At 43.2% G+C, this 27,341-nt stretch overlaps 1 protein-coding gene across 1 annotated transcript; it reads left to right on the top strand.

Moving 5' to 3' along the window:
- On the top strand, positions 1–25,149 carry LOC147451470 (uncharacterized). The gene is made up of 5 exons (XM_086520364.1): positions 1–224; positions 22,037–22,301; positions 22,506–22,653; positions 24,474–24,623; positions 24,734–25,149. The coding sequence occupies exons 1-4, from the start codon at positions 68–70 to the stop codon at positions 24,597–24,599; spliced, it is 696 nt and encodes a 231-aa protein (XP_086376490.1). The 5' UTR covers positions 1–67; the 3' UTR covers positions 24,600–24,623; positions 24,734–25,149.
- The last annotated feature ends 2,192 nt before the right edge of the window (positions 25,150–27,341 follow it).

Here is a 27,341-nt window from a genome sequence, read left to right as displayed (position 1 = left end):
AATTTGATAGGCACCACGCCTATATCACTACCTGCAGGTAGTGATATACTATCGTGCTCAGCGAGCTATGGGAAAGGGCAAAGGGAGGAGGCGACGACGAGCCAACTACCTCGCCGCACATGACAGCCACGCCATTCTTCCAGCGCCTCCAACTGTCTCAGATTTCGTCGCTGTTCCTTCCAAGCTTCGCCGCATCATCACTCTCAAGTCTGCATCACCTTACGGTAAGAGAGAGAGAGAGAGAGAGAGAGAGAGAGAGAGAGAGAGAGATAGAGCTCCACATTAAATGCTACTACATAACCTGTAACGTGTGAACCACGAAATGGAAACGTTCTATTGTACGATGGTGAGTGGTGGTTTTTGGATGATAGCTCACAGTTAGACTCTTCTAGATAGATATTTTGTTCTCATGCTACTTCTGTCACCATTGCTACACATCTCGAGCTAGATGCATGTAAGGACCAGCATTTCAATGATTCTTTTCTATGATCACATTGTCTCTGGTCAGTGTGCACCTGGGTACACTTTGAAAGGAAAATGACAAATTATGTTTCACCCAAGCTCTCTAATCCAAGGTTTTACTTGAATCTTATGCCCCTCTTTACGTTGGATATTGTGGCATTCAACGAACATTATCGCCATTGTGGCATTCAATCAACATTCTCTCTCTCTCTATTCATTTAACATTCTCTCTCATCTATCTACCTACATATATATATATATATATATTGTAGTTTCTAATGTGTGTTGCTATGATTCCTGGCTTGGGTGTGTCCAAGCCTGTTATAATGGCATGAGAGACGATTCTTATTCAAATTGGTTTTTGCAGCACACATGGGTTCCAATAGTGAGTTTGACAAAGAGGAAAGGATCCCACCTATTATAGTTATGCGGGAGGAAGAAGAGCACTCCACTCCCAATGGGGAAATGGAGAGAACCAACGACGATTCCAACAAGAGCAAGCCTCCTTTTGAGGAGTCGGGAGAGGACAGCAAGTTCTTAGCAAGCGATCTTGATTCTTGATAGAGCGGAGTACAAGTGTTAGCTTCAGGTTGATACCTGTGCTGAGCGCATAATCAAGTACTTAAGGACCCAAACTATGTGAAATATCTAAAGAACCGCCTGCTTGATGAGGTCCACAATAGATGGCAGAAGGCCAGCCCACTCTAATTAAGTCGGCAATGGAGAGCAAAGCAAAGCTGGCTGTAGAATAGGAGAAATTGTACTCACAAGACGAATTTGATGAAGCGCTTGAACAGAAAATCAACAAGTTGATGAAATCGGAAAGGCCCTCCAACAACTCAGAAGATCATATCAACTATACTTTCGAGGAGGTTATCGGATCAAAGAAACGTATTTGGTTTGAGGACGATGTTACAGGCTTGGACACTTGAAGCGAGAAATCTGTTACTATACATTTGTGGTAGTGATGTGTGTGAAAACACTTAGGATTGCCGGGGCATTTTTTCCCTCACTAGGAGGTTTTCCCCCGTGCATTGTATGTATGCCCATCATTCTAGGGCTAATTTATCTTTCCAGTGTGCATTAAGCAATATTACTCTCTGTTGTGTGCCTTGAGCTTCTTTCTTTGTCTTCGCCAAGGTGTGTGTGTTTCCTTGCAACCCTATTTCCACATCTAACCCTATGTGCACGTGGACTAGCTACTTCATGACCAGGGTTCACTTCAGTCAAGTCAGCCTAGCTTAGGAAGTGATCTAGCACTTTTGTGAGTGTTTGCAGACTGTGCATGTCCAGACACTTAGATTAGATGCATATCCTCTGGTTGCACACAGCATGACCATCAGATTTCCATTAGAAACCATCAGGAGCATTTTTATAGCGCATAGACCTATTTTTTCCTATTTTTGACATTTTTCACTTATTATTTCAAGTGACTTTTGTTGGGAACTAGGCAGGGGGTAAACCTAGCGTTTTCAGCCTAGGACTAAAGATCAGCCAGCGTTTTCACTTGCAAGCAGAACCTCTAGCGTTTTTGCATTGTAGATCCAAGCCGGCATTAGCAGAAGCAGCAAATCAGCCCTAACGTTAGCAGATTTTCCACAGCAGGACCATTTTCAGCCTAGCGTTTTTGGAGCAGCATAACAACCAGCGTTTTGCGGTTCCGTCGCGACAAGACCTCATTAAGCACCAGTGTTTTCAGTTTTCAGCTGTCAGACATCACAGTAGGACCCCCGAACCTCGCAAATCTCATCATCCCACAGCAGATCCTTGCGCACGGTCAGATCTCGCGAAGGTTACAGATTTAGCCCGGAAAACGTAGATTTCATGATTTGCGTTTTCAGCGCGTTGTTATTGCATCGTCGCCATCGACATCGTCACCGACATAGAGTCAGAATTCAACAGATAAAGATTTGCAGATTTCAACCATTAGCGTTTTCAGATTTCAGCTCGTCTCGTCGTCCTCCTCATCGTCGTTGACATCGTCGGCGAGTCCAAGCATTGTAGAGATTTGTGCAATCATAAGTAGACCGCTCTCGCCTTAGAGAGTGGGGCCTTTGGAGGAGGGTTTTACAACGTCTCTTACAACGTCTCTGGTGTTGTATTCTCTTCTCTATCTCTCAGTCTCATGCACTTTCATGCACAGTGTCCATTCACTTTGTTTGTGTCCATTGCACTCTCTCACTAGAGGAACGGAAGGCTCTCCCTTCCATAAGAACACAAAAGGAACCTTGAGCACAGTTCGGAGCACTCATCTTGAGCAAAGTTTAACATTCACTTCCGTTGCACCTTACGTTGGTATCAGAGCTTTGTCAGTGTCTGTATCACTCAAGGAAAGAACCAGAGAATTTTTTTTGCTTGTTGCGGTCGAACGTAACCCAAGTCCTCTTGGGCGTGTCGATTCCTAATCGTGTTTTTGAAGAGTTACAAGAAACCCAAGAAAGAAGGGCTTGTCCAGCCTCCCCTTGTGCCTCTTTTCACTCATTGAGAGCGACCGTGCACTTAGCGGCCGGCCAATCGACGTGAGGTGGGAAAAAGCAACCTTGGTGTGAGCGCAAGGCCGCGAAGGGGTGCGCCCGTGGAAAAGAGCAGAACTCGGGTGAAGAGAAGATCCTTCTCTAACACAGATTGCAAGCGAAAGAAGAACCTCAAGAACCTCCAGGACTTGAGAACCTCAAGAACTCAAGAACCCAAGACCAACAAGAACCCAAGTTCCTCGTGAACTTAAGAACCCAAGACTTCAGTGGATGGTCATTACTCGAAGCGGAATGGATACTTCGCATGGAGGTGGTGAGCATGGGAGTGGCGAAGAAGAGTTTTCCCCATCAGGAGGTTTTTCCGACCCTCCCCCTTCCCCATCTATGCGAAGGATTGCATTAACTCCTATGGAGGCTTTTGACAAGATGATGATGGACAGTAAGTTAGAAAGCAACGGAAGAATGGTGACCATAGAATGTAAATACGAAGATCGAATGGCAGCCATAGCACGTGAACGCGAAGATAGATTGGCAACCATCGAGCGTAAGTACGAGCAAGCACGCTTGGAAGCCAAAGAAAGACAAGAAGAATTTTTGCGAAAACAAAGCAAGAGAAGCAGACTTTGATCGCGAGAACAAAGCAAGAAAAGAAAAGAGCGACCAACACATAAAAGAGTTCTTGCGACTCTTTTCTATTGTGCAGGTGCAGTTTGAACAGAATCAGGAGAAGCAGACTCTCTCCGTCTCTTCTTCTCCAAAGCATGACACACATGAAGATTTGCATGATGATAAGCATGATGATTTGGATGATAATGACAAGCATGATAATGATAAGCATGATGATTTGCATGATCAAGATGTGATTCTTTACGAGCATGATGATTTACAAGATGAAGATGATGTGATTGTTCACAAGAATAATGTGTTAGTTGATACTTTCTCTATTGAAGCTAACCTCATTGCAGAGACGATCAATCACGAAGCACCGATCTTGGCTCTCGAGTCGAGGTCCAAAGAACCCCCTCAAGAAGAATCGATCTTGCCTCTCGAGCCTAGGTTCAAAGAACCCCCCTCAGAAAGAACCGATCTTGGCTCTCGAGCCTATGTCCAGAGAACCCCCACAGGAAGTATTATGTGTTCGAATGATTAGTCAGCAGGTACTGTTCGAGTGTTTCATTCGTGATGCTTTCTTGTATTTTAGTCAGTGTCTTTATGTGATCCCTTTTCATAGACATGACATATTGTACGATGAACACGATTCACTCATGAATGAGCACGAATGTATGCGGATGATTCATGAAAAGATGAAATGTTTGTATTCAAGGAATTTACATTCCATGTCTCTTCCTTGGCATGACAGTTTCCGAAAGAGCACAAGAAGGATTGAGCATCAAGCATCGGCATTTTCATTATGATTTTGCCACAGTTGATTGATTTAGATCAGAAAGAAAAGATTCAATCTCATTGTTTGCATGTGTTGATGAACGGTTGGGCACTCCGTCTCTATGTTCATCTACATTGCATGCACAGTCTTTCGAAAAGACGAGCTTTTCCAGTGAGTTTACATGGAATGGGTATGTTCATGTTTTTGTGTTGGAAGTGGTTTCAAGAATTTTCATCCTCGGAGATTCTTGAAAGAGGTAGACGCATGACTAAAGACGAAGTTGAAGCATTGAAGCAGCCGCAGATGACTTTGTGCCGCTTTCGGCGCGGCCCAAAGAAGAAGACTTTGCAGACCTTTATGAAGTTCAAGTATCGCATGACCCACACATCAGAGTGGGTCGGCGAAGAGTCCCTTCGAGGATCCCGGATGTTGTTGGCGATCTCCCTCGACGCTGTACAGTTCGGTACTAGTACCTCACTTTAAAAAGGAGGGGATGTCACATGACACATCTACCAGGGTTCAGTTTAGTCAAGTCAGTCTAGCTTAGGAAGTGATCTGGCACTTTTGTCAGTCTATTCGCAGATCGTGCACGTGGACAAGCTACTTCATGACGAGGGTTCAGTTCAGTCAAGTCAGTCTAGCTTAGGAAGTGATCTGGCACTTTTGTGAGTCTATTCGCAGATCGTGCATGTCCAAACACTTAGATTAGATGCATATCCTCTGGTTGCACACAACATGACCATCAGATTTCCATCAGAAACCATCAGGAGCATTTTTACAGTGCATAGACCTATTTTCCCTATTTTTGATATTTTTCACTTATTATTTTTAAGTGACTTTTGTTGGGAACTAGGTAGGGCAAATTTGATAAGCTTGTATATATAGAAATCTAGCGCTAGCACTTATGGGCAGAAGAGGCAGCAGGAGCTTCGGTTCAATAAGCACCTTCTCAACAAGATCCCCCACGAGCGGTAAACCTAGCATTTTCAGCCAAGGACCAAAGATCAGCCAGCGTTTTCACTTGCAAGCAGAACCTCCAACGTTTTTGCATTGCAGATCCAAGCCGGCGTTAGCAGAAGCAGCAGATCAGCCCTAGCATTAGCAGATTTTCCACAGCAGGACCATTTTCAACCTAGCCTTTTTGGAGCAGCATAACCTTAGAAGTCATTCCTTTAACCGAGGCTCTCATTTTAAATGGGAAGGAATGTCACGATTGTGAATATGTTGCAGTATTACATCTACTCCTAGTTGCGGATACGCAAAGTGCCATGCCAAGGAGAACCCCTACGCTTGGATGGTTACGAGACATGTCTCTTCGCCGAAAGCCACACTTCTTTGACGACTGGTCACACCCCTTCGCTCTACGGTTGCGACTCTTCGTCCAATGGTTGCAGCTCTTCACCGAAAGGATGTGTCTTTACGTCTAAAGTCGCGTCTCTCACCATGAGATGTGTCTTTTTATTTATGTCTCTTCGTCTCCTATATAAGGAGCCTATTGTACTTAGTTTTCAAGCATTCATTCAATCAATCAAACGCACATTTAGTCTCTCCAGTCTCAATTTGTTAGGTGCAGCGGAATGAATGTTGTATTTTCTCAAGATTAGTGATCTTTATTGCTCAAGGTTCCTTTTAGTTCTTTAGGGAAAGAGAGAGATTTCCGTCTTGTAGAGTGCTGTGGTCACGAACAAAGTGAGTGGATTGTGCGTGCAAGTGAATGAGACTGAGAGAAGGAGAGAGAAGAGATACGACACCCGAGAGGTTGTAAAACCTTCCTCCGAAGGCCCCACTCTCGTTGGCGAGAGTGGTCTATTCTTTGATTGGACAAGGGTGTACAATGCGTATGCAATGGACTATGCAACTTGGTCTATGCCGATGACGACGACGACGATGGCTGAAATCTGAGATCTTCTAATTGCTGAATTTCGGGACTGTTTCGGACCTTTCGGTGGCTGAAGTGACTGTTTTGGCTGCGTTTTCTTGGCTGAAAATGGGGGGAACATCTGCAACCGTCTAGGGGCTGATCTGCTACTGCGTCATAGGCTGAGAACTGCGAGAATCCAGCTGCTGAATTCTGCGTTTTTGCTACTGCTGAGCTGGCGTTTTTTGACAGGGCTGAAAAAACGCTGAATTTGCAATGATGCTGGCGTTTTTGTCAAGGGCTGAAAAACGCTGGCTGGGATGTATCTGCTGAGGTTGGAAACGCGAGGCAAGAGGACTTGTCGGCGATGGCTTGCTGGGAGGAAATGCCAAAGGGAAGGAGTGGATGGCGAGGGTCTACTGCTGAGGGGGGGTACTGTTGAGAAGTTGCCTATTGAGCGGGAAGCTCCTGCTGCCTCTTCTGCCAGAAAGTGCTAACTTGGGTTTGCTTATATATTAACTTAGCAAAATTGCCCTACCTACTTTTGTTGGAAAGTCACTTAAAAATAATAATTGAAAATACCAATAAATAGGAAAATAGGCTAAATGCACTGGAAAATTCCCCTAACTGATGCTAATGGATTCTGATGGGAATTTCGATGATCATGCTGTGTGCAACCGGAGGATATGCATCTATGCTAAGTGACTGGGCATGCACGGTCTACGAATAGACTCACAAAAGTGCCAGATCACTGCTAATCTAAACTTGATCGGACTGATTGAACCTTGCTGTGGTGTAGCTTGTTTACGGACACATAGGGTTGGGATGTGTCACGTGACATCCCCTCCTTTTCAAAGTGAGGTACTAGTACCGAACTGTATGGCGTGGAGGAAGATCGTCAATAGTATCTGGAATCTTGGAAGAGACTCTTCGTCGGCCCACGTTGATGTGTGGGTCGTGCGGTACTTGAACTTCATAAAGGTCTGCAATGCCTGCTTCCGCGCCGAAAGCGACACAAAGTCTTCTAAATCTCCTTTCTTGCTTCAACTTCGTCTAGAGATTTGCTTCTTTCGTCTTCAAGAATCTCCATGGATGAAAATTCCTGAAACCATCTCCAACACAAAACCATGAACATACCCATTCCATGTAAAGTGAAGGAAAAAAATATTGTCTTCTCTAAAGACTATGTATGCAATGTAGATGAACAAATAGATGGAGTGATAACCCGTTCATCAAACACATGCAAACAATGCGATCGAATCTTTTTTGTTTGATCAAAATCAATCAATTGTGGCAAATCACAATGGAAATGCCCATGCTTGGTGCTCATACTTTCATGTGCTCGTTTGGAAACTGTGTCATGCCAAGGAAGAGACATGGAATGTGACTTCCTTACATACAAACTTTTCAGCTTTTCATGAACAATCCGCATACATTCGTGCTTATCCATGAGAGAAACGTGCTCAACATACAGTATGTCATGCCTAATAAAAGGGATCACATACCGATGATGACTAAAATACAGGAAACCGTCACGAATGAAACACTCGAACAATGCGTGCGTATCAATCATGCGAACACACAATACTTCCTGTGATGGTTCTTTGAACCAAGGCTCGAGAGCCAAGATCGCTTCTTCGGGATCTATCGAATCTTCTTGTGGGGGATCTGTGGACCTCGATTCGGAAGCCAAGACCGATTCTTGGTGATTGATCGAATCTACAACGAGGTTAGCGTCGCTAGAAAAAGCATCCACTAATACATCATCCTTGTGAACAATCACATCATCTTCATGCAATTTATCATGCTTGTCTTTATCATCCAAATCATTATGCAAATCATTGGCATCCAAATCATCATGCTTATCATTGTCATTCAAATCATCATGCTTAGCAATATCATTCAAATTATCATCATGCTTCAAACAATCATGCAAATCCTGTGTATCCTGCTTTGGAGAAGAAGAGATTGAGAGAGCCTCCTTTTTTCGATTCTGTTGCATCTGTGCCTGAGCTTGAGAAAAGAATCGCAATAACTCTTGCATTTGTGCTTTGTTCTCGCGATAAAATTCTGCTTCTATGGCTGTCCTTCTTTCTTGGTACTTACGCTCGATGGCTGCCATATCTTCTTCGTAGGCTTTTCTTTCTGCTTCTCTTTCTTTGTCCAACTCCTCCATAGGAGTTAGTGCAATCTTTGTCGTAGATGGGAAAGGGGGAGGGTCGGAAAAACCTCCTGGTGGGGAAAATTCTTCTTCGCCTCTCTTATGCTCATCACCTCCGAGCGAAGTATCCATTCTGCTTCGAGTGATGATCATCCTGCAATCGTGGGTTCTTGTGGGTTCTTGGGTTCTTAAGTCCACGAGGAACTTGGGTTCTTGGGGGTCTTGGGTTCTGAAGTTCACGAGGAACTTGGGTTCTTGGGGGTCTTGGGTTCTTGAATCTTGAGGGTCGTGGGTTGAAACCGGCCCGTGGTGGGGCGGTAGGCGTTGGCTTTCACCCGAAATTCTTTACTTTAAACACACACACAGAGCACTTTGCAAAGAGAACCTGCGACGGGAGTTAACACTTGAATACACACACGGCTCGGAAGCTAGAATGCTCCGAGCAAACGCCGACAACCTGTAGGCCCCAAAATTGGCGCCCCTTTCGGTATTTCTTTATTCTTTAGGAGGGTAAATTACAAGGTAAGGTCCTGGGAATCCTTCACGTGTATCCACCTAGATACCATTTGATTTGGCCAAATTTCGGCAGCATAACAGCCCCAAAACTTGCGCGAAACCAATTTCCCTGCTGGAACTCGCTTGCACTGTCGTATACCCTCTGATTCTTGTCCAAAAACAGTAAATTCAGCACGCTGTATTTACTGGTTTTTGCCCTGTTTTCAGCCCCAAACAGTCCCCTAATTGTCCTCTGCCAATGGGGCACGATTCCCAATGATCCTAGCGTCCGTATGGCTGAAAAACAGTGAATTTACAGCGCATACACAGCGCTGATTTTGCACCCGTACGGTGAGGTTATGACCCCCACCAGTGCTTGCTTTGGAGTAGCAGCTAGCTACCCCTGTTCCTGCTCAAGGAGGCTCTTGCCTCAGCACAAAAGCATGAACCCACACAACTGTACATCAGTCAAATGAGTAGCCCTCTTATGGGGCATCACATAACTGCACGTAGGGGAGAGGTAGAGCAGTGTGTAGTGTGCAGGGCATCACTCCTAGCACCACACTGTACATGAGAGGGAAAGGAAGCACTCCATAGCTCTTAACCTGTGACAGGTTGCAAATGAGGCCTCTCCCAGCTTAAAAATCAACGCCCATTTTTCTGCAAGAGGAAAGTTCACGAAAATGTGACACTTTGGCGTATTTTCAAGCATTTTCCCGTTTCGGGTTCGTCGCTTAAAAATATCCCAACCGACGCGTCAGTTGACTTCACGGCAGAGTTATAAAATGTTCCCCTAGTCATACCGGAGGTAATGACGCGAACACATTTCACGGCCCAAAATAGCAGTTTCCTAAATTTTAGGAGATGCTTCCGTTGGGCTCCCACTGGTCTTCTGACCATCTATCCTCATTAGAGCCGCATCCAAAAGTGCAATGTGGCCCAACTGTCGGATACTTTTTGTTGGTAGTCCCACCTTGACTTTACGCCTTAATTGAGTTCACTTCCTAGTATCCACCAACTTGCTAAGTGCGACGAGGGGACCTATATGATCTTGCTCTGAGCCTAGACATCCTCTTACCAGACGAATTCCAGTGCCGACCACTTCCCGTCTGCGGGTGAATCTACCGTTCACATTGGCCATACAATGTCCGACCGTTTACTACTTAAAAAAGAGGGTCTTAAACAAATAAAATAAACCCCATTGGAAAGAAACCAACAACCAAGGCTAGCAGTTGCCACATCTCTGTGACATGGTTAATAACTGCCACGTCCTCGTGGCAGGGTTCTTGGGGTTCTTGAGGTTTTCTTTCGCTTGCAAATCGCGTTGAGAAGGATCTTCTCTTCACCCGAGTTTTACTCCTTTCTGCGGGCGCACCCCTTGGCGGCCTTGCGCTCACACCAAGGTTGCTTTTTCCCACCTCACGTCGATTGGCCGGCCGCTAAGTGCACAGTCCGCTCTCAATGAGTGAAAAGAGACACATGGGGAGGCTGGACAAGTCCTTCTTTCTTGGGATTCCTGTCACTCTTCAACAAAACACGATTAGGAATCGCCACGCCCAAGTAAACTTGGGTTCGTGCGATCACAACAAGCAAAAAAAATTCTTGTGGTTCTTTCCTTGAGTAATGCAGAACACTTCCAAAGCTCTGATACCAATGTAAGGTGCAGTGGAATGAATGTTGTATTTTCTCAAGATTAGTGATTTTTATTGCTCAAGGTTCCTTTTAGTTTTTTAGGGAAAGAGAGAGCTTTCCGTCTTGTAGAGTGCTGTGGTCACGAACAAAGTGAGTGGATTGTACGTGCAAGTGAATGAGACTGAGAGAAGGAGAGAGAAGAGATACGACACCCGAGAGGTTGTAAAACCCTCCTCCGAAGGCCCCACTCTCGTCTGCGAGAGTGGTCTATTCTTTGATTGCACAAGGGTGTACAATGCGTATGCAATGGACTATGCAACTTGGTCTATGCCGATGACGACGACGACGATGGCTGAAATCTGAGATCTTCTAATTGCTGAATTTCGGGACTGTTTCGGACCTTTCGGTGGCTGAAATGACTGTTTTGGCTGCGTTTTCTTGGCTGAAAATGGGGGGAACATCTGCAACCGTCTAGGGGCTGATCTGCTACTGCGTCATAGGCTGAGAACTGCGAGAATCCAGCTGCTGAATTCTGCGTTTTTGCTACTGCTGAGCTGGCGTTTTTTGACAGGGCTGAAAAAACGCTGAATCTGCAATGATGCTGGCGTTTTTGTCAAGGGCTGAAAAACGCTGGCTGGGATGTATCTGCTGAGGTTGGAAACGCGAGGCAAGAGGACTTGTCGGCGATGGCTTGCTGGGAGGAAACGCCAAAGGGAAGGAGTGGATGGCGAGGGTCTACTGCTGAGGGGGGGTACTGTTGAGAAGTTGCCTATTGAGCGGGAAGCTTCTGCTGCCTCTTCTGCCAGAAAGTGCTATCTTGGGTTTGCTTATATATTAACTTAGCAAAATTGCCCTACCTACTTTTGTTGGAAAGTCACTTAAAAATAATAAGTGAAAATACCAATAAATAGGAAAATAGACTAAATGCACTGGAAAATTTCCCTAACTGATGCTAATGGATTCTGATGGGAATTTCGATGATCATGCTGTGTGCAACCGGAGGATATGCATCTATGCTAAGTGACTGGGCATGCACGGTCTACGAATAGACTCACAAAAGTGCCAGATCACTGCTAATCTAAACTTGATCGGACTGACTGAACCCTGTTGTGGTGTAGCTTGTCCACGGACACATAGGGTTGGGATGTGTCACGTGACACAATTTGATCTTAAGTATGAAGTTTTAGTCTTAAATATAGGATTAGCACCACTAATCCTCATAGATTCAAAGGTTGTTTCGGATGCAAAACTTTGGCATGCACGTTTTGGGCATCTGAATTTTGCTAGTTTATTGTGTTCAGAGAAATCTGATATGGTTTCTTCTTTGCGGCCTCTTGAAGCACCTATTAAGCATATTTGTGAAGGTTGTATTTTGATGTAAGATGCAACGTTTGAAGTTTCCAAAGGATCGTTCAATAAGAGCTATAAGCAGATTGCAACTTGTGCATAGTGATATTTGTGGGCCCATGCAAACTCCGTCCTTGGGCAATTATGTTTCTTCATGACTTTCATTGATGATTACTTCAGGCATGCATGGGTGTATCCACTTAAAGCCAAGTCCAAAGTGTTCATGTGCTTCAAGCAATTTCTAGCTATGGTTGAAAATGTCTCTAAATGTACTATGGGCACCCTCCGTTCAGATCGAGGGGGGGAGTATATGTCTCATGAGTTTAATGTATTTTTGGCTAGTCGTGGGTAAAACACCAATGTACTGTGCCGTATACACCTCAACAAAACGGTGTTGCTGAAAGGAAAAACAGGTCGCTTACGGAGATGGCACGATGTATGGTCAAGAGTCAAACTTTGCCACATTCATTTTGGCTTGAGGTCATCATGTGTACTACTTACGTACTTAACATGTGTGCTATGAAAGCTTTGCAGTCTATGACTCCTTATGAAGCATGGCATGATAAGAAGCCATCTATTGATCACATGTGCGTTTTTGGTTGTTTTGCTTATGCTTTGGTGCCACCAACGCAGTGTAGAAAATTGGATCAAAAGGTTGTCAAATGCATTTTTGTTGGTTATAGTACTGAAAGCAAATGTTATAGGTTATACCATCCACAAACGAAGCGTATCTTGGTTTCACGTGATGGCGTGTTTGTGGAAGATTCTGTTCAGCCTTTGCTGTCATGTACTAGAGACAATAATGTAAGCTCACAAGACATTTATGACAGTTTGTTGCTTCTTTTCAGTGGTGGAAACTTAAATGTAAATTTCAATGAGGCAAATATACAACCTATAGGGGTTTGAAAATGTTACAGATCAGCCAATTTCTGATGCAGATGTACATGTCTATTTTTGATGGTAATTTATTGAGAGTCCTGTAATCGATGCACATTCTCCAAGATCTATCCTTCTTTAATACTAGTAGCAGTGGAGAACAGTATGGTGAAGTTGCTAGGTTGTATGAAACCCTTTTCTAAAAGTTCTTTGACTTGGTTCATTATTTCTTTATTTTGGGCTCGGCTAACATGATAAGGTGGCCGGTTTGGTGGTGTGCTTTCGAGAATTAAGTTGATCGTATGGTCTTCAAGACGAGAAGGAGGTACTCGCTTGAGAGGCCTTTCGAGAAACAATCAGCCTACGTGCGCAGAAAGTCTTGTCGTTCCTTTTCCAATCCAGACATGTTGGTTCTTTGTTCATTATTCAGTTCTTTCAAGAAGATTGAGTAAACAAACAGACTCGGTTTCATTAATTTTGAAATGGCCGAAGTCGATATAAGTGGGATGGACTCGTCCTTCAATTTTATATGAAGTAAAATTTTCGTGCCCTTCTCATTCTTCAAAGTCGCTTTCTTGGCCCGATAATCAACCACGACGTTGTTCTTGTGGAACCAAGGGATTCTTAGGAGGACGTCACACCCTTCCGAAGGTATGATGTAAAAGTCCTCGTGCTCTAAATACCCCTGACAATGCAAATGAAGTTTGCTAATGACAGGTGTAATGGCAACATCCCGCCCGGGTGCTGCTAGAACTGCTTTTGCCTGTGGCCCCATCTGGTCGGGCGTAATTCCAAGTCGAGCCACCAATTCAGGTGAAATGAAGTTGGCCTTGGCTCCTCCGTTAAAGAAGATGAGGGCTTCTTGATCTCCGACTTTGCCCCATGCGCGACAAAGTTCTGTGCTTTTGTCCATCTGATCTGGGTCGATCCCCACATAGTCGGGTATCAGTCCAGCTTTCATCTTTCCTTTTCTGCCACGTTTTTTGGCTGCACTGGTTCTCTCTGGCCTATCTTCTGATTGTCCCCTTTGTGCCTTTTTGGGGCACTTCGCAGAGATGTGTCCTTGTTTTCCATAGTGAAAGCACTTCCCTTCCTTGAGGTAGTCTAATCTTTGCTCCTCAGTCAGTCGAGGTCGTGAATCCTTCTTTTTTTGCAACTTTTGTTTTCTTCTGTTATCATTTGTCGAATTCTGTCCAGTCCTTGGTGTCAAAACTTGATCAGTCGGGTAAGTCAAGTTACCCGAATGTATAGCAAATCCTTGCTTAGCATGTCCCATTAACTGTTGTATGGACTCGACTTCTGTTGAGGATAGTAATCTTGGATCTCTTTGGGAAGTCCACAACAAAATCGCTCGATTTGTTGCTTGAAAGTGACCTTCTTAAAAGAAGAAGCGGGTATAAAAACATCCCAAAATCTTTCACAATAAGCATCCAAAGAATCGGCCTTGGTCATCCGAAGATGGTTCCATACCGTAATTACATCTCATTGGTACTCCTGAGTCAACCAAGAGGAAATAAAGAGCCTTTTAAACTTTGACCACTTTGTCGGGGCTTCTCTTTGTAAAAGAAGAGTGGACCACCATGTACGAGCATTTTCTTTTAGATATGATACTGTCCTTCTAATTTTGGAGTGCTCTGAGTAGCGCCCTCCAGAGTAAGTGATATCAAATTGTTAAATAAAAGCTAAAGCCTTGGGAGGAAATAAAGAGCCTTTTAAACTTTGACCACTTTGTCGGGGCTTCTCTTTGTAAAAGAAGAGTGGACCACCATGTACGAGCATTTTCTTTTAGATATGATGCTGTCCTTCTAATTTTGGAGTGCTCTGAGTAGCGCCCTCCAGAGTAAGTGATATCAAATTGTTAAATAAAAGCTAAAGCCTTGGGAGGAAATAAAGAGCCTTTTAAACTTTGACCACTTTGTCGGGGCTTCTCTTTGTAAAAGAAGAGTGGACCACCATGTACGAGCATTTTCTTTTAGATATGATGCTGTCCTTCTAATTTTGGAGTGCTCTGAGTAGCGCCCTCCAGAGTAAGTGATATCAAATTGTTAAATAAAAGCTAAAGCCTTGGGAGCATCTCCAAACCTTGAAAAGGTTTCAAACTTCACTGCCTGTCCACCTTCCTTGAAGTCCTTGGTCTTTTTGCCCTTGCCTACAAGAAAATCATATTGGTTGGCTCTGTAAAAGTGCTTCCTCTTCGAGTAAAACATCTGGTCGTTTGAGTCCGAACTCTCAGAAGAGGACGAGTCCTCCTATGAACTGGAAAGAGGTGGTCGAAAATATTTGTGGGATCTGCTCTTCTTAGCCTTTCTTATTCTTTCCGTATTTGTGACCCTTGTGTCTTTTCTCGCTCTTTCGGTCCTCATCATTGGAGTCAGAAGAGGAAGAGCTATCTGAATTGTCAGAAGATAAGGAGGATGAACTCGGTACATCCTTGAAGTACACATTTTTCTTTGTCTTCCGTGCTTTTGCAAAAGAAGATTGACGTCCCAGATAACCGGGGTAATGTGTTGCTTTGCTTGGTTTCATTGTCAGTGTTGTAGTGCTCAATATTTGATTGACTCGTCGGTCAACTATAGCATCAAGTTCGTTGTTAGTGTACATTCGTGGAACATGTGTTTTCTTTAATACCGACTTCAAAGGAGAATCAATGGCTGTTCGCCACCGGTCATGGACTTCGTCCATCGGATGTTTGACCAAAAATTTTGCATACTGAGGGTTCTTTGAAACCTTGAGTATTTGCTTGGCAGCTTCATCAACTTGTTGTTGACGCTGCATCTCCATTAATTGATACTCCGTAGACCGAGGAGTCCCATATTCCTGTTTGGTTTGTTCCTTCGTAATGTCCTTGCTTCCACCCGATCTTGAGTCGTTGGGTATGCTGCTTCCACCCGATCTAGAGTCATCGGGTTTGCTCGCCTTCTTCTTGCGGGATTCTTTGTTGGAATCCATGCGTGTCGCGGTAAAGGGATCGGATTTCTCGGTAGGAGAGAAATCGACTGTGCTTTGATACCACTGTAACAAACTTGGACACCCCAAGTCGGAAATCTAGCATGACACACACGAGAGAGATAATTTCACTGAAAACAATTCAAAATTTGATCACAATTTTGACTTGAGACGACACGGCCCGACGTAGTTCTGTGATTAGCCCCAAAGACTGGCGCCCCTCTTGGTATTTCTTTTTATATTAACAAAATGCTCAGTTGCAACTTGCCCTTGGGTCGCCTCTGCTCGCCGGCTCGTCAACACTAGCCAGAGGGAGCCCAAAGGTCTTATTTAAAGGCCCTTGGCCATGGAAAAACAGTCATGAAAAGCTTCAGTTTCAAAAGCATCTGGTACCAAAAGCTTGTACAAAAACAGCCCATCGCAAATCGTAGCATTCCATACAGCCTGCCACATCAGCAATGCAATTCACGGGTGTGCGTATAGCCAGCCACGTCAGAAGATTCTAGGCAAATTTTTAATGTCTGTGTCACTTAGGCCCCGTCGGCACTTATCCATAAGTTAAGTCTTGTAATTTATTGTCCACAAGTCATGCCACGTCATCAGTTTGTGACATGAGCAGCAACCCAAAGTGGAAGAGATAAGAGGAATTTCTCATTCCAGAACAGGTCCTGATTCACAAGGGTCATTGAGGGTATATAGGTAAGGGTAGGGCACTAGGGAAGGTGTGTGTGCACAGGGGCCGCCCCTACTCCTACGGGGCAGCCCTAGGGTTACAGATGGGCGGCGACGAGAGCTTTCAGCCCAGTGTTTTCTCTCCCACACTCAGCCCTCGCGTTTTTGGTGGAGAGTAGGTGCAGAGCTTGAAGATCATCTCTATGGTGGAGTACCATCTCAAGGAAGCCTATCATTGGCCCTTGTGACCATGTAGTGGCAGGTTTCCTGGTTCGAGATCTAGATCCACATCAAGATCTATGCTCTTAGAGCATGTTGGAGGTGATGCACATGACGAGACCGTGTCAGTGGTCTCTTGTGCAGGAGGAGTTGACAGTGTCTGTAGCAGTCGCAATTGTGTGCACCTCAGGTCTATCCAATTTGCATATCAGTTCTATGCCGGACTACCCTTGGTCACTTGTATGAGTAGATTGTTATCAACATGGAGAGCCTTTCCCAAATCTCTCTCTCTCTCTCTCTCTCTCTCTCTCTCTCATTCTTAGATGTCACGTGACACATCCAACTCTATGTGTCCATGGACAAGCTACAACACGACAAGGGTTCAGTCAGTCCAGTCAGTCTAGGTTTAGAAGCAATCTGGCACTTTTGTGAGTCTGTTCACAGACTGTGCATGTCCATACACTTAGATTAGATGCCTATCCTCTTGTTGCACACAGCATGATCATAAGCATTCCCATCAGAATCCTTCAGGGGAATTTTTCAGTGTATTTGACCTATTTTCCCTATTTTTGACATTTTTCACTTATTAATTTAAGTGACTTTTGTTGGAAAGTAGGTAGGGCAAATTGAGTAAGTTTGTATATAAGCAAACCTAGACTAGCACTAAATGGCAGAAGAGGCAGCAGGAGACTCGGTTCAACAGGCACCTTCTCAACAAGACCCCCCACCGGCGGTAAAACCTAGCGTTTTCAGCCAAGGACCAAATATCAGCCAACGTTTTTCACTTGTAGCAGAACCTTCAGCGTTTTTGCATGCAGATCAGCCCCGGCAACAGTAGCACAACAGATCAGCCCTAGCGTTAGCAGAATCTCCCCGCAGAACCCCAAATCAGCCTAGCGTTTTTGGATCAGCCAGAGACCTAGCGTTTTTGTAGATCTCTGGGACGGAACCTCAAGAACCATCAGCGTTTTCAGTTTTCAGCCCTTAGACACCGCATATCAAGTCCCGAACCTCGCAAATCTCACCTTCCTGCAGCAGTTCCTCGTCGAACGGTCCGTTTCCGCAAGGTTTACAGTTTCAGCCCGGAAAACGCAGATTTCAGCATCTGCGTTTTCAGCGCGTCGTAGTGGCATCGTCGTCCTCGACATCGTCACCGACATAGAGTCAGAATTCAGCAGATAGAAGATTTGCAGATTTCAGCCCGTCTTGTTGTCGTCTTCATCGTCGGCAAGTCCAAGCATTGTAGAGATTTGTGCAATCATAAGTAGACCGCTCTCGCCTTAGAGAGTGGGGCCTTCGGAGGAGGGTTTTACAACGTCTCTGGTGTTGTATTCTCTTCTCTATCTCTCAGTCTCATGCACTTTCATGCACAGCGTCCATTCACTTTGTTTGTGTCCATTGCACTCTCTCACTAGAGGAATGGAAGGCTCTCCCTTCCATAAGAACACAAAAGGAACCTTGAACACAGTTCGGAGCACTCATCTTGAGTGAAGCGCAAACATTCATTCCGCTGTACCTTACATTGGTATCAGAGCTTTGGCAGTGTTCTGTATCACTCAAGGAAAAAACCGCAAGTTTTTCTTTTTTTTTGCTTGTTGAGGTCGCACGAACCCGAGGTCGCACGAACCGAAGTTCGCTTGTGCGTGTCGATTCCTAATCGTGTTTTTGAAGAGTGACAGGAATCCAGGGCTTGTCCAGCCTCCCCTTGTGTCTCTTTTCACTCATTGAGAGCGGACCGTGCACTTAGCGGCCGGCCAATCGACGTGAGGTGGGAAAAAGAAACCTTGGTGTGAGCGCAAGGCCGCCAAAGGGTGCGCCCGCAGAAAGGAGTAGAACTCTGGTGAAGAGAAGATCCTTCTCAAACACGGTTTGCAAGCGAAAGAAAACCTCGAGAACCTCAAGACGCGCAAGAACCTCAAGAACTTAAGAACCCCAAGAACCAAGACTCCCAAGAAGTTAAGAACCCCAGTTTCTCGTGAACTTAAGAACCCAAGACCACAAGAACCCACGACTTAGAATGGTCATCACTCGAAGCGGAATGGATACTTCGCTTGGAGGTGATGAGCATGAGAGAGGCGAAGAAGAATTTTCCCCACCAGGAGGTTTTTCCGACCCTCCCCCTTCCCCATCTACGTCAAGGATTGCGCTAACTCCTATGGAGGAGTTGGACCAAGAAAGAGACGCAAACCTATGGAGGAGTTGGACCAAGAAAGAGACGCAAAAAGAAAGGCCTACGAAGAAGAAATGGCAACCATAGATCGTGACTACGAAGAAGAAATGGCAGCCATAGAGCGTCAGTACGACTTGGAAGAAAACGAAAGTCAAGCAAGATTTGATCGCAAGAACAAAGCAAGAATGCAAGAGATGTTGCGACTCTTTTCTCAAGTTCAGGCACAGATGCAAGAGATTCGGGAAAAGGAGACTCTCTCAGTCTCTTCTTCTCCAAAGCAAGACACACAGGATTTGCATGATGATGATTTGAATGACAATGATACCATGAAGATTTGGATGCCAATGACAAGCATGATGATTTGCATGATCAAGATGTGATTTCTCACAAGCATGATGAGTTGCATGAAGATGATGTGATTGTTCTTAAGGATGATGTGTTAGTGGATGCTTTTTCTAGCGAAGCTAACCTCGTTGTAGATTCGATCAATCACGAAGAACCGATCTTGGCTTTCGAGTCGAGGTCCAAAGAACCCCCATAGGACGATTCGATCATTCAGGAAGAACCGATCTTGGCTCTCGAGCCTAGGTCCAAAGAACCCTCACAGGAAGTATTATGTGTTCGCATGATTGATACGCAAGCATTGTTCGAGTGTTTCATTCGTGATCGTTTTCTGCGTCTTTATGTGATCCCTTTTCCTAGGCATGACATATTGTATGTTGAGCACGTTTCACTCATGGATGAGCACAAATGTATGCGGATTTTTTATGAAAAGGTGAAAAGTATGTATGTATGGAAGTCACATTCCGTGTCTCTTCCTTGGCATAACACATTCGTAGAACGAGCACATGAAAGTATGAGGACCAAGCATGGGCATTTCCGTTGCGAATTGCCAAAGTTGATTGCTTTAGATCAGAAACACAAGATTCGATTTCTTTGTTTGCATGTGTGTGGTGAACGGGTTAGCACTCCGTCTCTCTGTTCATCAACATTGCATGCACAGTCTTTGAGGAAGACAAGATTTTTTCCAGTCACTTTACATGGAATGGGTATGTTCATGTTTTTGTGTTGGAAGTGGTTTCAGGAATTTTCAGCCATGGAGATTCTTGAAGAAGAAAGAAGCATGACTCTAGACGAAGTTGACGCATTGAAGGAGCCACAAAAGACTTTGTGTCGCTTTCGGCCCGGCCCAAAGAAGAAGGCATTGCAGACCTTTATGAAGCTCAAGTACCGCACGACCCACACATCGGAGTGGGCCGGCGAAGAGTCTCTTCCAGGATTCCGGATGCTATTGGCGATCTCCGTCGACACTATACAGTTCGGTACCAATACCTCACTTTGAAAACAAGAAAAAAATGTCACGTGACACATCCAACCCTATGTGTCCGTGGACAAGCTACATCACGACAAGGGTTCAGTCAGTCCAGTCAGTCTAGGTTTAGAAGTGATCTGGCACTTTTGTGAGTCTGTTCGCAGACCGTGCATGTCCAGACACTTAGATTAGATGCATATCCTCTGGTTGCGCACAACATAATCATAAGCAAACCCATCAGAATCCATCAGAATCTTTCAGGGGAATTTTCCAATGTATTTGACCTATTTTTTCTATTTTTGACATTTTTCACTTATTAGTTTAAGTGACTTTTGTTGGAAATTAGGTAGGGCAAACCCCGCAGAACCCCAAATCAGCCTAGCGTTTTGGATCAGCCAGAGACCTAGCGTTTTTGCAGATCTCCGCGACGGAACCTCAAGAACCATCAACGTTTTCAGTTTTCAGCCCTTAGACACTGCAGATCAAGTCCCGAACCTGGCAGATCTCACCTTCCCGCAGCAGTTCCTCGCCGCACGGTCCGTTTCCGCAAGGTTTACAGTTTCAGCCCGGAAAACATAGATTTCAGCATCTGCGTTTTCAGCGCGTCGTCGTCCTCGACATTGTCACCGACATAGAGTCAGAATTAAGTGGATAGAAGATTTCCAGATTTCAGCCCTTAGAGTTTCCAGATTTCAGCCCATCTCGTCGTCGTCCTCATCGTCATCGACATCGTCGGCAAGTCCAAGCATTGTAGAGATTTGTGCAATCATAAGTAGACCGCTCTTGCCATAGAGACTTGGGCCTTCGGAGGAGGGTTTTACAACGTCTCTGGTGTTGTAACTTGTATTCTCTTCTCTATCTCTCAGTCTCATGCACTTTCATGCACAGTGTCCATTCACTTTGTTTGTGTCCATTGCACTCTCTCACTAGAGGAACGGAAGGCTCTCCCTTCCATAAGAACACAAAAGGAACCTTGAGCACAATTCGGAGCACTCATCTTGAGCAAAGCGCAAACATTCATTCCGCTGTACCTAACATTAGATGTCTTGTCTCTTTCTACCTCAGTGATCTCTCTTCTCCACAGGTGTGCATTGTTCATGTGTATGGCATTGCAAGTGTTCTAGATCAGAGTTGAGGGGCCCACCCGATCATGAGACAGTTCTTGTCTTCATTGCATCATCCGCTGCCACCTTTGACATCCTTGTGGGGAATAGCTGCACTCAGACAAGTGTAGTATCGGCTGCCCACAAAAATTTCAGCACTCCGACGAAATTTAGAAGCAGTTTTCAGCCAAGGAATACTCATTTCGGCATTCCCTACGTGAGCAGATAACAGAAGGGATCTTTCTTGCCAAGAAGATTCCAGAACGAAGCAGGCATAGCTGTTCTCAGCTACAAGTATGACAAATTTCAGCCAAAAGGCTCATGAACACATGCAATTTTATGCATCAAAATAGACTTTGGGACAACAAACGATGCAAATTATTCCGGTCCCTTGTGCTGTGTTCTCTTTTTGTGTTGTTTTCTAAGTTCTGTGCCGTGTGGATAAACGGATTTAATTAAATAATCACCAAAGTATTTAAGTGCACGCTTCCGTTTCTGTGACAAATAGATTGTGTCAAATACATAAAATAAATAACTAACTGAATAAGACATTTTTAACAGTTTTTTCCCATGACGTAATTGTATATCTTTCAGGGTTTTTCCCATATTTCTTGTATATTGACCTACTGTCGAATTTTATGTACTGCAAAGGGTAAAATTGCCTCTTTTGCAATAGAGAACGCATATATTGTACCTAGTTTGTACACCCACTGGGCATTGATGATGTTAGTGGGCATGTCATTCTATTAAGTCAATACTAAGCATGATGGAGCTGATGGGTATGTTGTCTTATGGATGACTACTATGAGTGTACCTTCCACTTCCCTTTAATGGTGATTCATCTAGGTATACTGTATATGGCTAAATCTGATAATGAGCTTTATAGCTGCACATTCAACAAGGCTTTGATTATTACTTTTGTCAGGTCATTTGAGCAAGGGCAGGGACCATCATCCTGGCACTAGAAGGGCAAAAGGCAAACAAGCTCAAAAGCAGAGAAGTACAAAACAAAAAAATGCTTCAAATGATCGGAAACAAGAAGAAACAGGCAATGGAAGGGACATATGTCCAAGTGAGGCATCTGAACCAAAGCAAAAGAAAAATAGAAAATGGGAAGATGAACTGCAGGTTCTATCTGAAAAGTTCAAAGCCACACCTGTCCATAAAGGCCTTAATGAGCGGAAGAAAAGGTACAGTATTGGCAATTGTGTTAAAATTGTTTATGTACTGCTTGTGTATCTGCCAAGTTGTTGGTGTGTTGGTCATTAAACTCAGTATGTACTTTATCCACCTGCATTTTCAGTACACAGAGATTCCTCTTGTATCATATAAATAAATGATTGGTTGATTGCTTGCAGCTACTTCTTTTAGCAGTGTGCTTGGTTTCTTTGTAGGTATCTCCAAGAAAAGAAAAACAGAAAGAAGAGAGTTACGCCTTCTGACATAAATGAGAGTAATCCATCTTTACATAAGCAAGAAAAAATCAGTTTTGGGGAAATTGTGGAAGCGCCTCCAAAGCTCTCATTTCCCACAAAGCATACGGTGAGTAATGATTTTCTTGAAAAATTTAGGAGTTACCAGTAATGAATATCCTCTTTTTCTGTGGATCTTTTATTAAGGAACTTTTATGTTTGTCCTTTGGTTTAGTATGACGAAAAATTAATCAGAGTTATCATTTTGCCAGAAAGAAATTAATCTGCATTTAGTAATGGTTATTTGTTTTGGTCCTATGATGGGTTTTGAAACTGGTGGGTAACGTGACAATATATGTAGACTCTAAGGAAGGTGGAGGAGAGGTGGTGCTATTCGTTTGACTTTAAACGCTATATATGAAGCTGAATTTGGAGGACCTTAAATTTAGAGTCAAGTCTCTTATATTATAAGTTTTCGCTTACAAGTTTGAGAAGAATAGGTATAGAATAGGTATAAGGCATTCCTAGTAGAAAAGTCAGCCTTGAACTTTGACTTTTAATGGTTTAAAAGTACGAATGTAGACGTAGACAAAGGGAGAAAGAGATTCACCAAGATTGTAGATGACATTGACATCATATCTTGGCTGGATTTCTTTTGAATAATCTATGTATAACCGTCGGTGACTCTCTTTTCAAGAAAACAATTGGTATCCCTATGGGCACCAATTGTGCTTTTTTTCTTGCCAATTTCTATCTTTTAATGTATGGGTTTGATTTTATGGAGCGTCTTGTCCTTGCTAACTCTTGCCATATATTTTTGCACAAGTTATGCAATGTAACATGCTTTGAAGATGATCTTTTTGTTCCGATGTTCCTTCTTTTCAAGATTTTATGTACTTGGATTCAAGTTTTGTAGGTGGAGGAATTTATGCTAAGGTGTTTTGTGAACTTATTTCTACCACAAATAGTGATTGTTGTTTCTTCTTAGACCTTAAGATATTTCAAACTCCCTTGGGTTTATCATCCGTATGCCTTACATTTCTTCAAATATCTCTCTTTTCGCTAAATATCGTGTCATTTGTTCTCAACTACTTAGATTTTCTTGTCTTTGTTTTAGTAAATCTTCTCTCGTTGTTAAGTCGTGCCATCTTATTTCTTTACTCGTTGAGAAAGAATACTCATTCAATAAAAGTGGGGAGCTTAAAAGCATACTTATTGTTTGACTCAGTAACATTCTAATTTATTGTTTAGATCCTTTTATCATGGCTAAGTATGCCCATCACCTCGAGAGGGTAATAGAAACTTACTTTGTTGGTTTATTAGAGTATGTTCAAAGCATGAATGAACTCTTTACAAACCTGCACCTACTCTTGGGCACTAATGATGTGAGTAGGGATGCCATCGGTGTTGTCCAGGCTATGCATTATAAAGGTGATGATCTCATTCTTCCTGCTTAGACGAGCAATGAAGTTGAGGTGGCATATTGTCAAGTTTTGAACTTCGTACTACTTTGGTTATGTTTTGCTTGTTCTAGGTAGTATTTATTTTTAGTATTTAGCTTACATTAGGATATAAGGATTTGTTCCTTTAGGAGCTGTGTGGAGTCCTTTGAAGTTGAGTACTCGTTTCAAGTTTTAGTCAAAAGTAAGTTCTTTAACCTATTTTGCTTATGCCTTTTTTAAAAGAATTTTTGAGTGAAGAATGGTTTGTTTCATCTAGTTTTGTTTAGTAACAAATAAAGAGATTTAGTTTTTCATTTATTCTTTTTTCTTGTGTCCCTTGCTTTTGTATTTTTGTGAGTTTTTGATCTCCTCATATAATTCGTAACTTCAGACTATTCTGACCTTATGAAGTATATATTCTCTTTTCCTTTGCCTCTTATTAAAGAGAGGAAAAACACTTCGGAGATGCAAAATGTCAGAAATAAACTCTTGTTTTTTCAACTTGTAGACGGCAGCAGTAGAGAGGTTACGCCAGCAAGCTATTGAAACATATAGGGAGAGGAGGAAATGGTTAACAAGGCCGGGGAGTCATCAACCACCACCATTAGCAAATGAGGCAGCCATGAGTTTGTGATTCTCAGCAGATCGAGAATCAATGGTGCGTATGGTAGCAGAAAGTGCTTATGCTTATGGTTCTCAAAACGTGCTTATGCTGATGGTACTTATGGTGGTGCTCTTTGCTTCGGATTTGCTTTTGATTGTGTGCAGAAAGTGGATTGTACTGCCCTAGGCGCTTGTACGTGGTTATGAAATCAAATATATCTCTGGTCATGTAACTGGACGGGCAAGATTGCACCAATGAAGCTCAGTGCAACCCAGTGAGTGATGTGCTTCCTTAAGCTTTTCCTACAGATTCTGAGCCTAACCTCAAACCTCAGTTTTTTTCGACCTCTTGAAAATGCCGCGAAGCTATGTTACATGCCGCCCTTTTGTGCTCCGAATTTCACAATGTGGTGCCCGAGTTTTCTTGTAGTAGGGATGTCACCAGAAATGTACATTGCATGAAAGGAGCGCTATTATGTCTCTTACATGTATTTCAAGTGCAATGTGCTTTATATAATCGTGACTTGTGGATACATTTGTATAATGGTGCACAACTAGGGTCGCTTCGATGTTTTAAGATAGTTTGGTTCCAGTGAAGGGTGCTAAATTTAAGATAGTTTTTTTGCCTAAAGAATCAAAGCTCTTACCAAGTTGCAATGCTTACTATAAGGTCAAGGTGTTGGTAGAATGAGTCACCTCTATTTATTGCCCTAGTTTTAGGTACAATGCTACAGCTCAAGAATTTGATTGGTTGAGCTTGTGGCTGTGTGGAACGCATTCACTTGTGGCTAGTTTTGTTACTCGGAAACTCTCAGCTTGTGGCCGTTTGGTTGAGCTAATTGGGACATCTTACGCCAATTTGTCATGGTGTCTTGATATTAATGGTGAGCCTTCGTATTAGATTCAGTGTCTTCGGCACGATTTTCACCTTCTTACACATATTTAAGGGGGATGTCGTCCTTGATTTTTGAGAAAAAGCATAGTGCTTTCAATGGGGAAGCAGTAATTCAGCTTTGCTAGAGAATGGCAATCCTACAGGAGCAACTTGCAACAATTTGATCATTAATTGCTTATTACCCATGTTTTGTTAGGAACGTTAGGGCCATTACTTCTTGATCCATTTGTTTTTGTTTGTTTTTGATGAAGTGCATAAGGCACTAGAATTCACTTTGTTTGCCAAGAAAAAAGCGAGGGCATGGTGATTGCTATTTCTAGTTTTTTATCACAAATTTGTCATACTAATTATCCACATGAAGAAAGACTCTTAAACATTGGAACTTCGGATGCTTAGAAAACCACTACTTGAAGAATAGAGAACATGTTCTTTTATGCTATCGTCTTTCATTTTTATACTGATCGTGAGTCTTTGTCTTAGAATAATGGATGATGTTAGGGTGAAAAAGTAAATACATGTGATCGTTTTAGAGCCAAAACACATTCTTTAGTTTTGAAAACATTGCAACCAATAATGGAATCATCATGGGAACAATTTCAAATTAGTTAACACTAAAAATTAAATAAGAAATATCACATCAAACTCAAATTTTTCTTTTTTCTTGGCCATACTCACAATTGTGAGTGGAGATGATACATTAACTTAGCAAAGAATGTACAATGAACCTCAAGAACCACATGTGCCTTGAGGGGCCAACATTTTGACGGGGTGCTTGTCTGAGCCATTCATACAACTTGGTGCATGTTTGCATACTTCGGCTTGTGTAGTAGACCTGCTCTTGACCCTATTACAAATATAACTATGTGTGCTTTCATGCATGATGTCCTTGAATTGGGCCACCAGAAAGCTTCTCTCAAAGGCTTGAAGGTTCCTTGCTTTCTAGATTTGCTTCGGGTAACAATACTTAGTAATTTGTGTGCATACTAAATTGCTTTGTTTTGAAACCTTCTAATTGTTGGACCAACTCATTTCAAAACAAGAGCACCTTCCAAGTCCTCTGCATTCATATGCAGATTTTTGGTGGCAAGACCTTATGAAGAAGGGTAGTCTTTGAATAGATGCAAGGGATCCTCCAAGGCTTCTTTGCATCCAAAGCAATGTTTGTGCCAAGTTCTCTAGCAAGAACCTCGTTTCCAGTTGGGATAGCCTCCCACAATGCCTTCCAAGTGAATATTTTCATTTGAGCTTTGCCATTTTGAAAGGTTATGGTGGATAGACAAGAGACCATTCATATTGGAAATGAGCATAGTGATTGCATTAAACTGTATTGTGAATACAAAGGGCTGCTTTATACAAGCTTGTCACATGAACCATGCCTTCTACACATGCTTCTCACATATACACAAGATTCTTGTCGACACACACTTCTTGCCTTTATCAATGGCGCACACATATTCCACACGACTCCTAAGCTAGGGGGTTGTCCCATTAGTGTGAGGTGCTATAATGCTCACATCCTAACACATTTTACTTCCCAGATGTTGCTTATACACTTTTGCCATTTCTCTTCGAATGAATTCATTTTCCACAATCTGCTTTAAACATTAGCTTACCATAAATTTTAGATGTTTTGGGAAATGGAGATGAAAGGACATGCGTAAATTAGCATGCTGATCTCCGCCCAGTCAACCTTCTTAAGTAGGCTGTGCCCACTACTAGAGCCCCTTACCATACATGCCTAGCCGTGCCTAGGGATCGTGTCCATTTGACCTGGTCTTTACTTTGTCGTGACATTACTCTCCCTTGATGGAGAGCTTTTTGTCCTCAAAAAACTCAATAAGATAAGTCTTTGTAAGAATATCAATGTTTTGTACACAT

The sequence above is a fragment of the Adiantum capillus-veneris genome, chromosome 9 (genome assembly GCF_014529385.1).
Source record: "Adiantum capillus-veneris isolate H3 chromosome 9, ASM1452938v2, whole genome shotgun sequence".
NCBI lineage: Eukaryota > Viridiplantae > Streptophyta > Polypodiopsida > Polypodiales > Pteridaceae > Adiantum > Adiantum capillus-veneris.
This window is presented reverse-complemented; position numbering and strand designations above follow the sequence as displayed.

Bases quoted from the DNA above. Each gene is read 5' to 3' on its own strand.
- LOC147451470 (XM_086520364.1), top strand. From the start codon at position 68: ATGGGAAAGGGCAAAGGGAGGAGGCGACGACGAGCCAACTACCTCGCC. The intron at 225-22,036 runs GTAAGAGAGAGA...TACTTTTGTCAG, and splicing joins CAAGTCTGCATCACCTTACG to GTCATTTGAGCAAGGGCAGG. The intron at 22,654-24,473 runs GTGAGTAATGAT...TTCAACTTGTAG, and splicing joins CATTTCCCACAAAGCATACG to ACGGCAGCAGTAGAGAGGTT.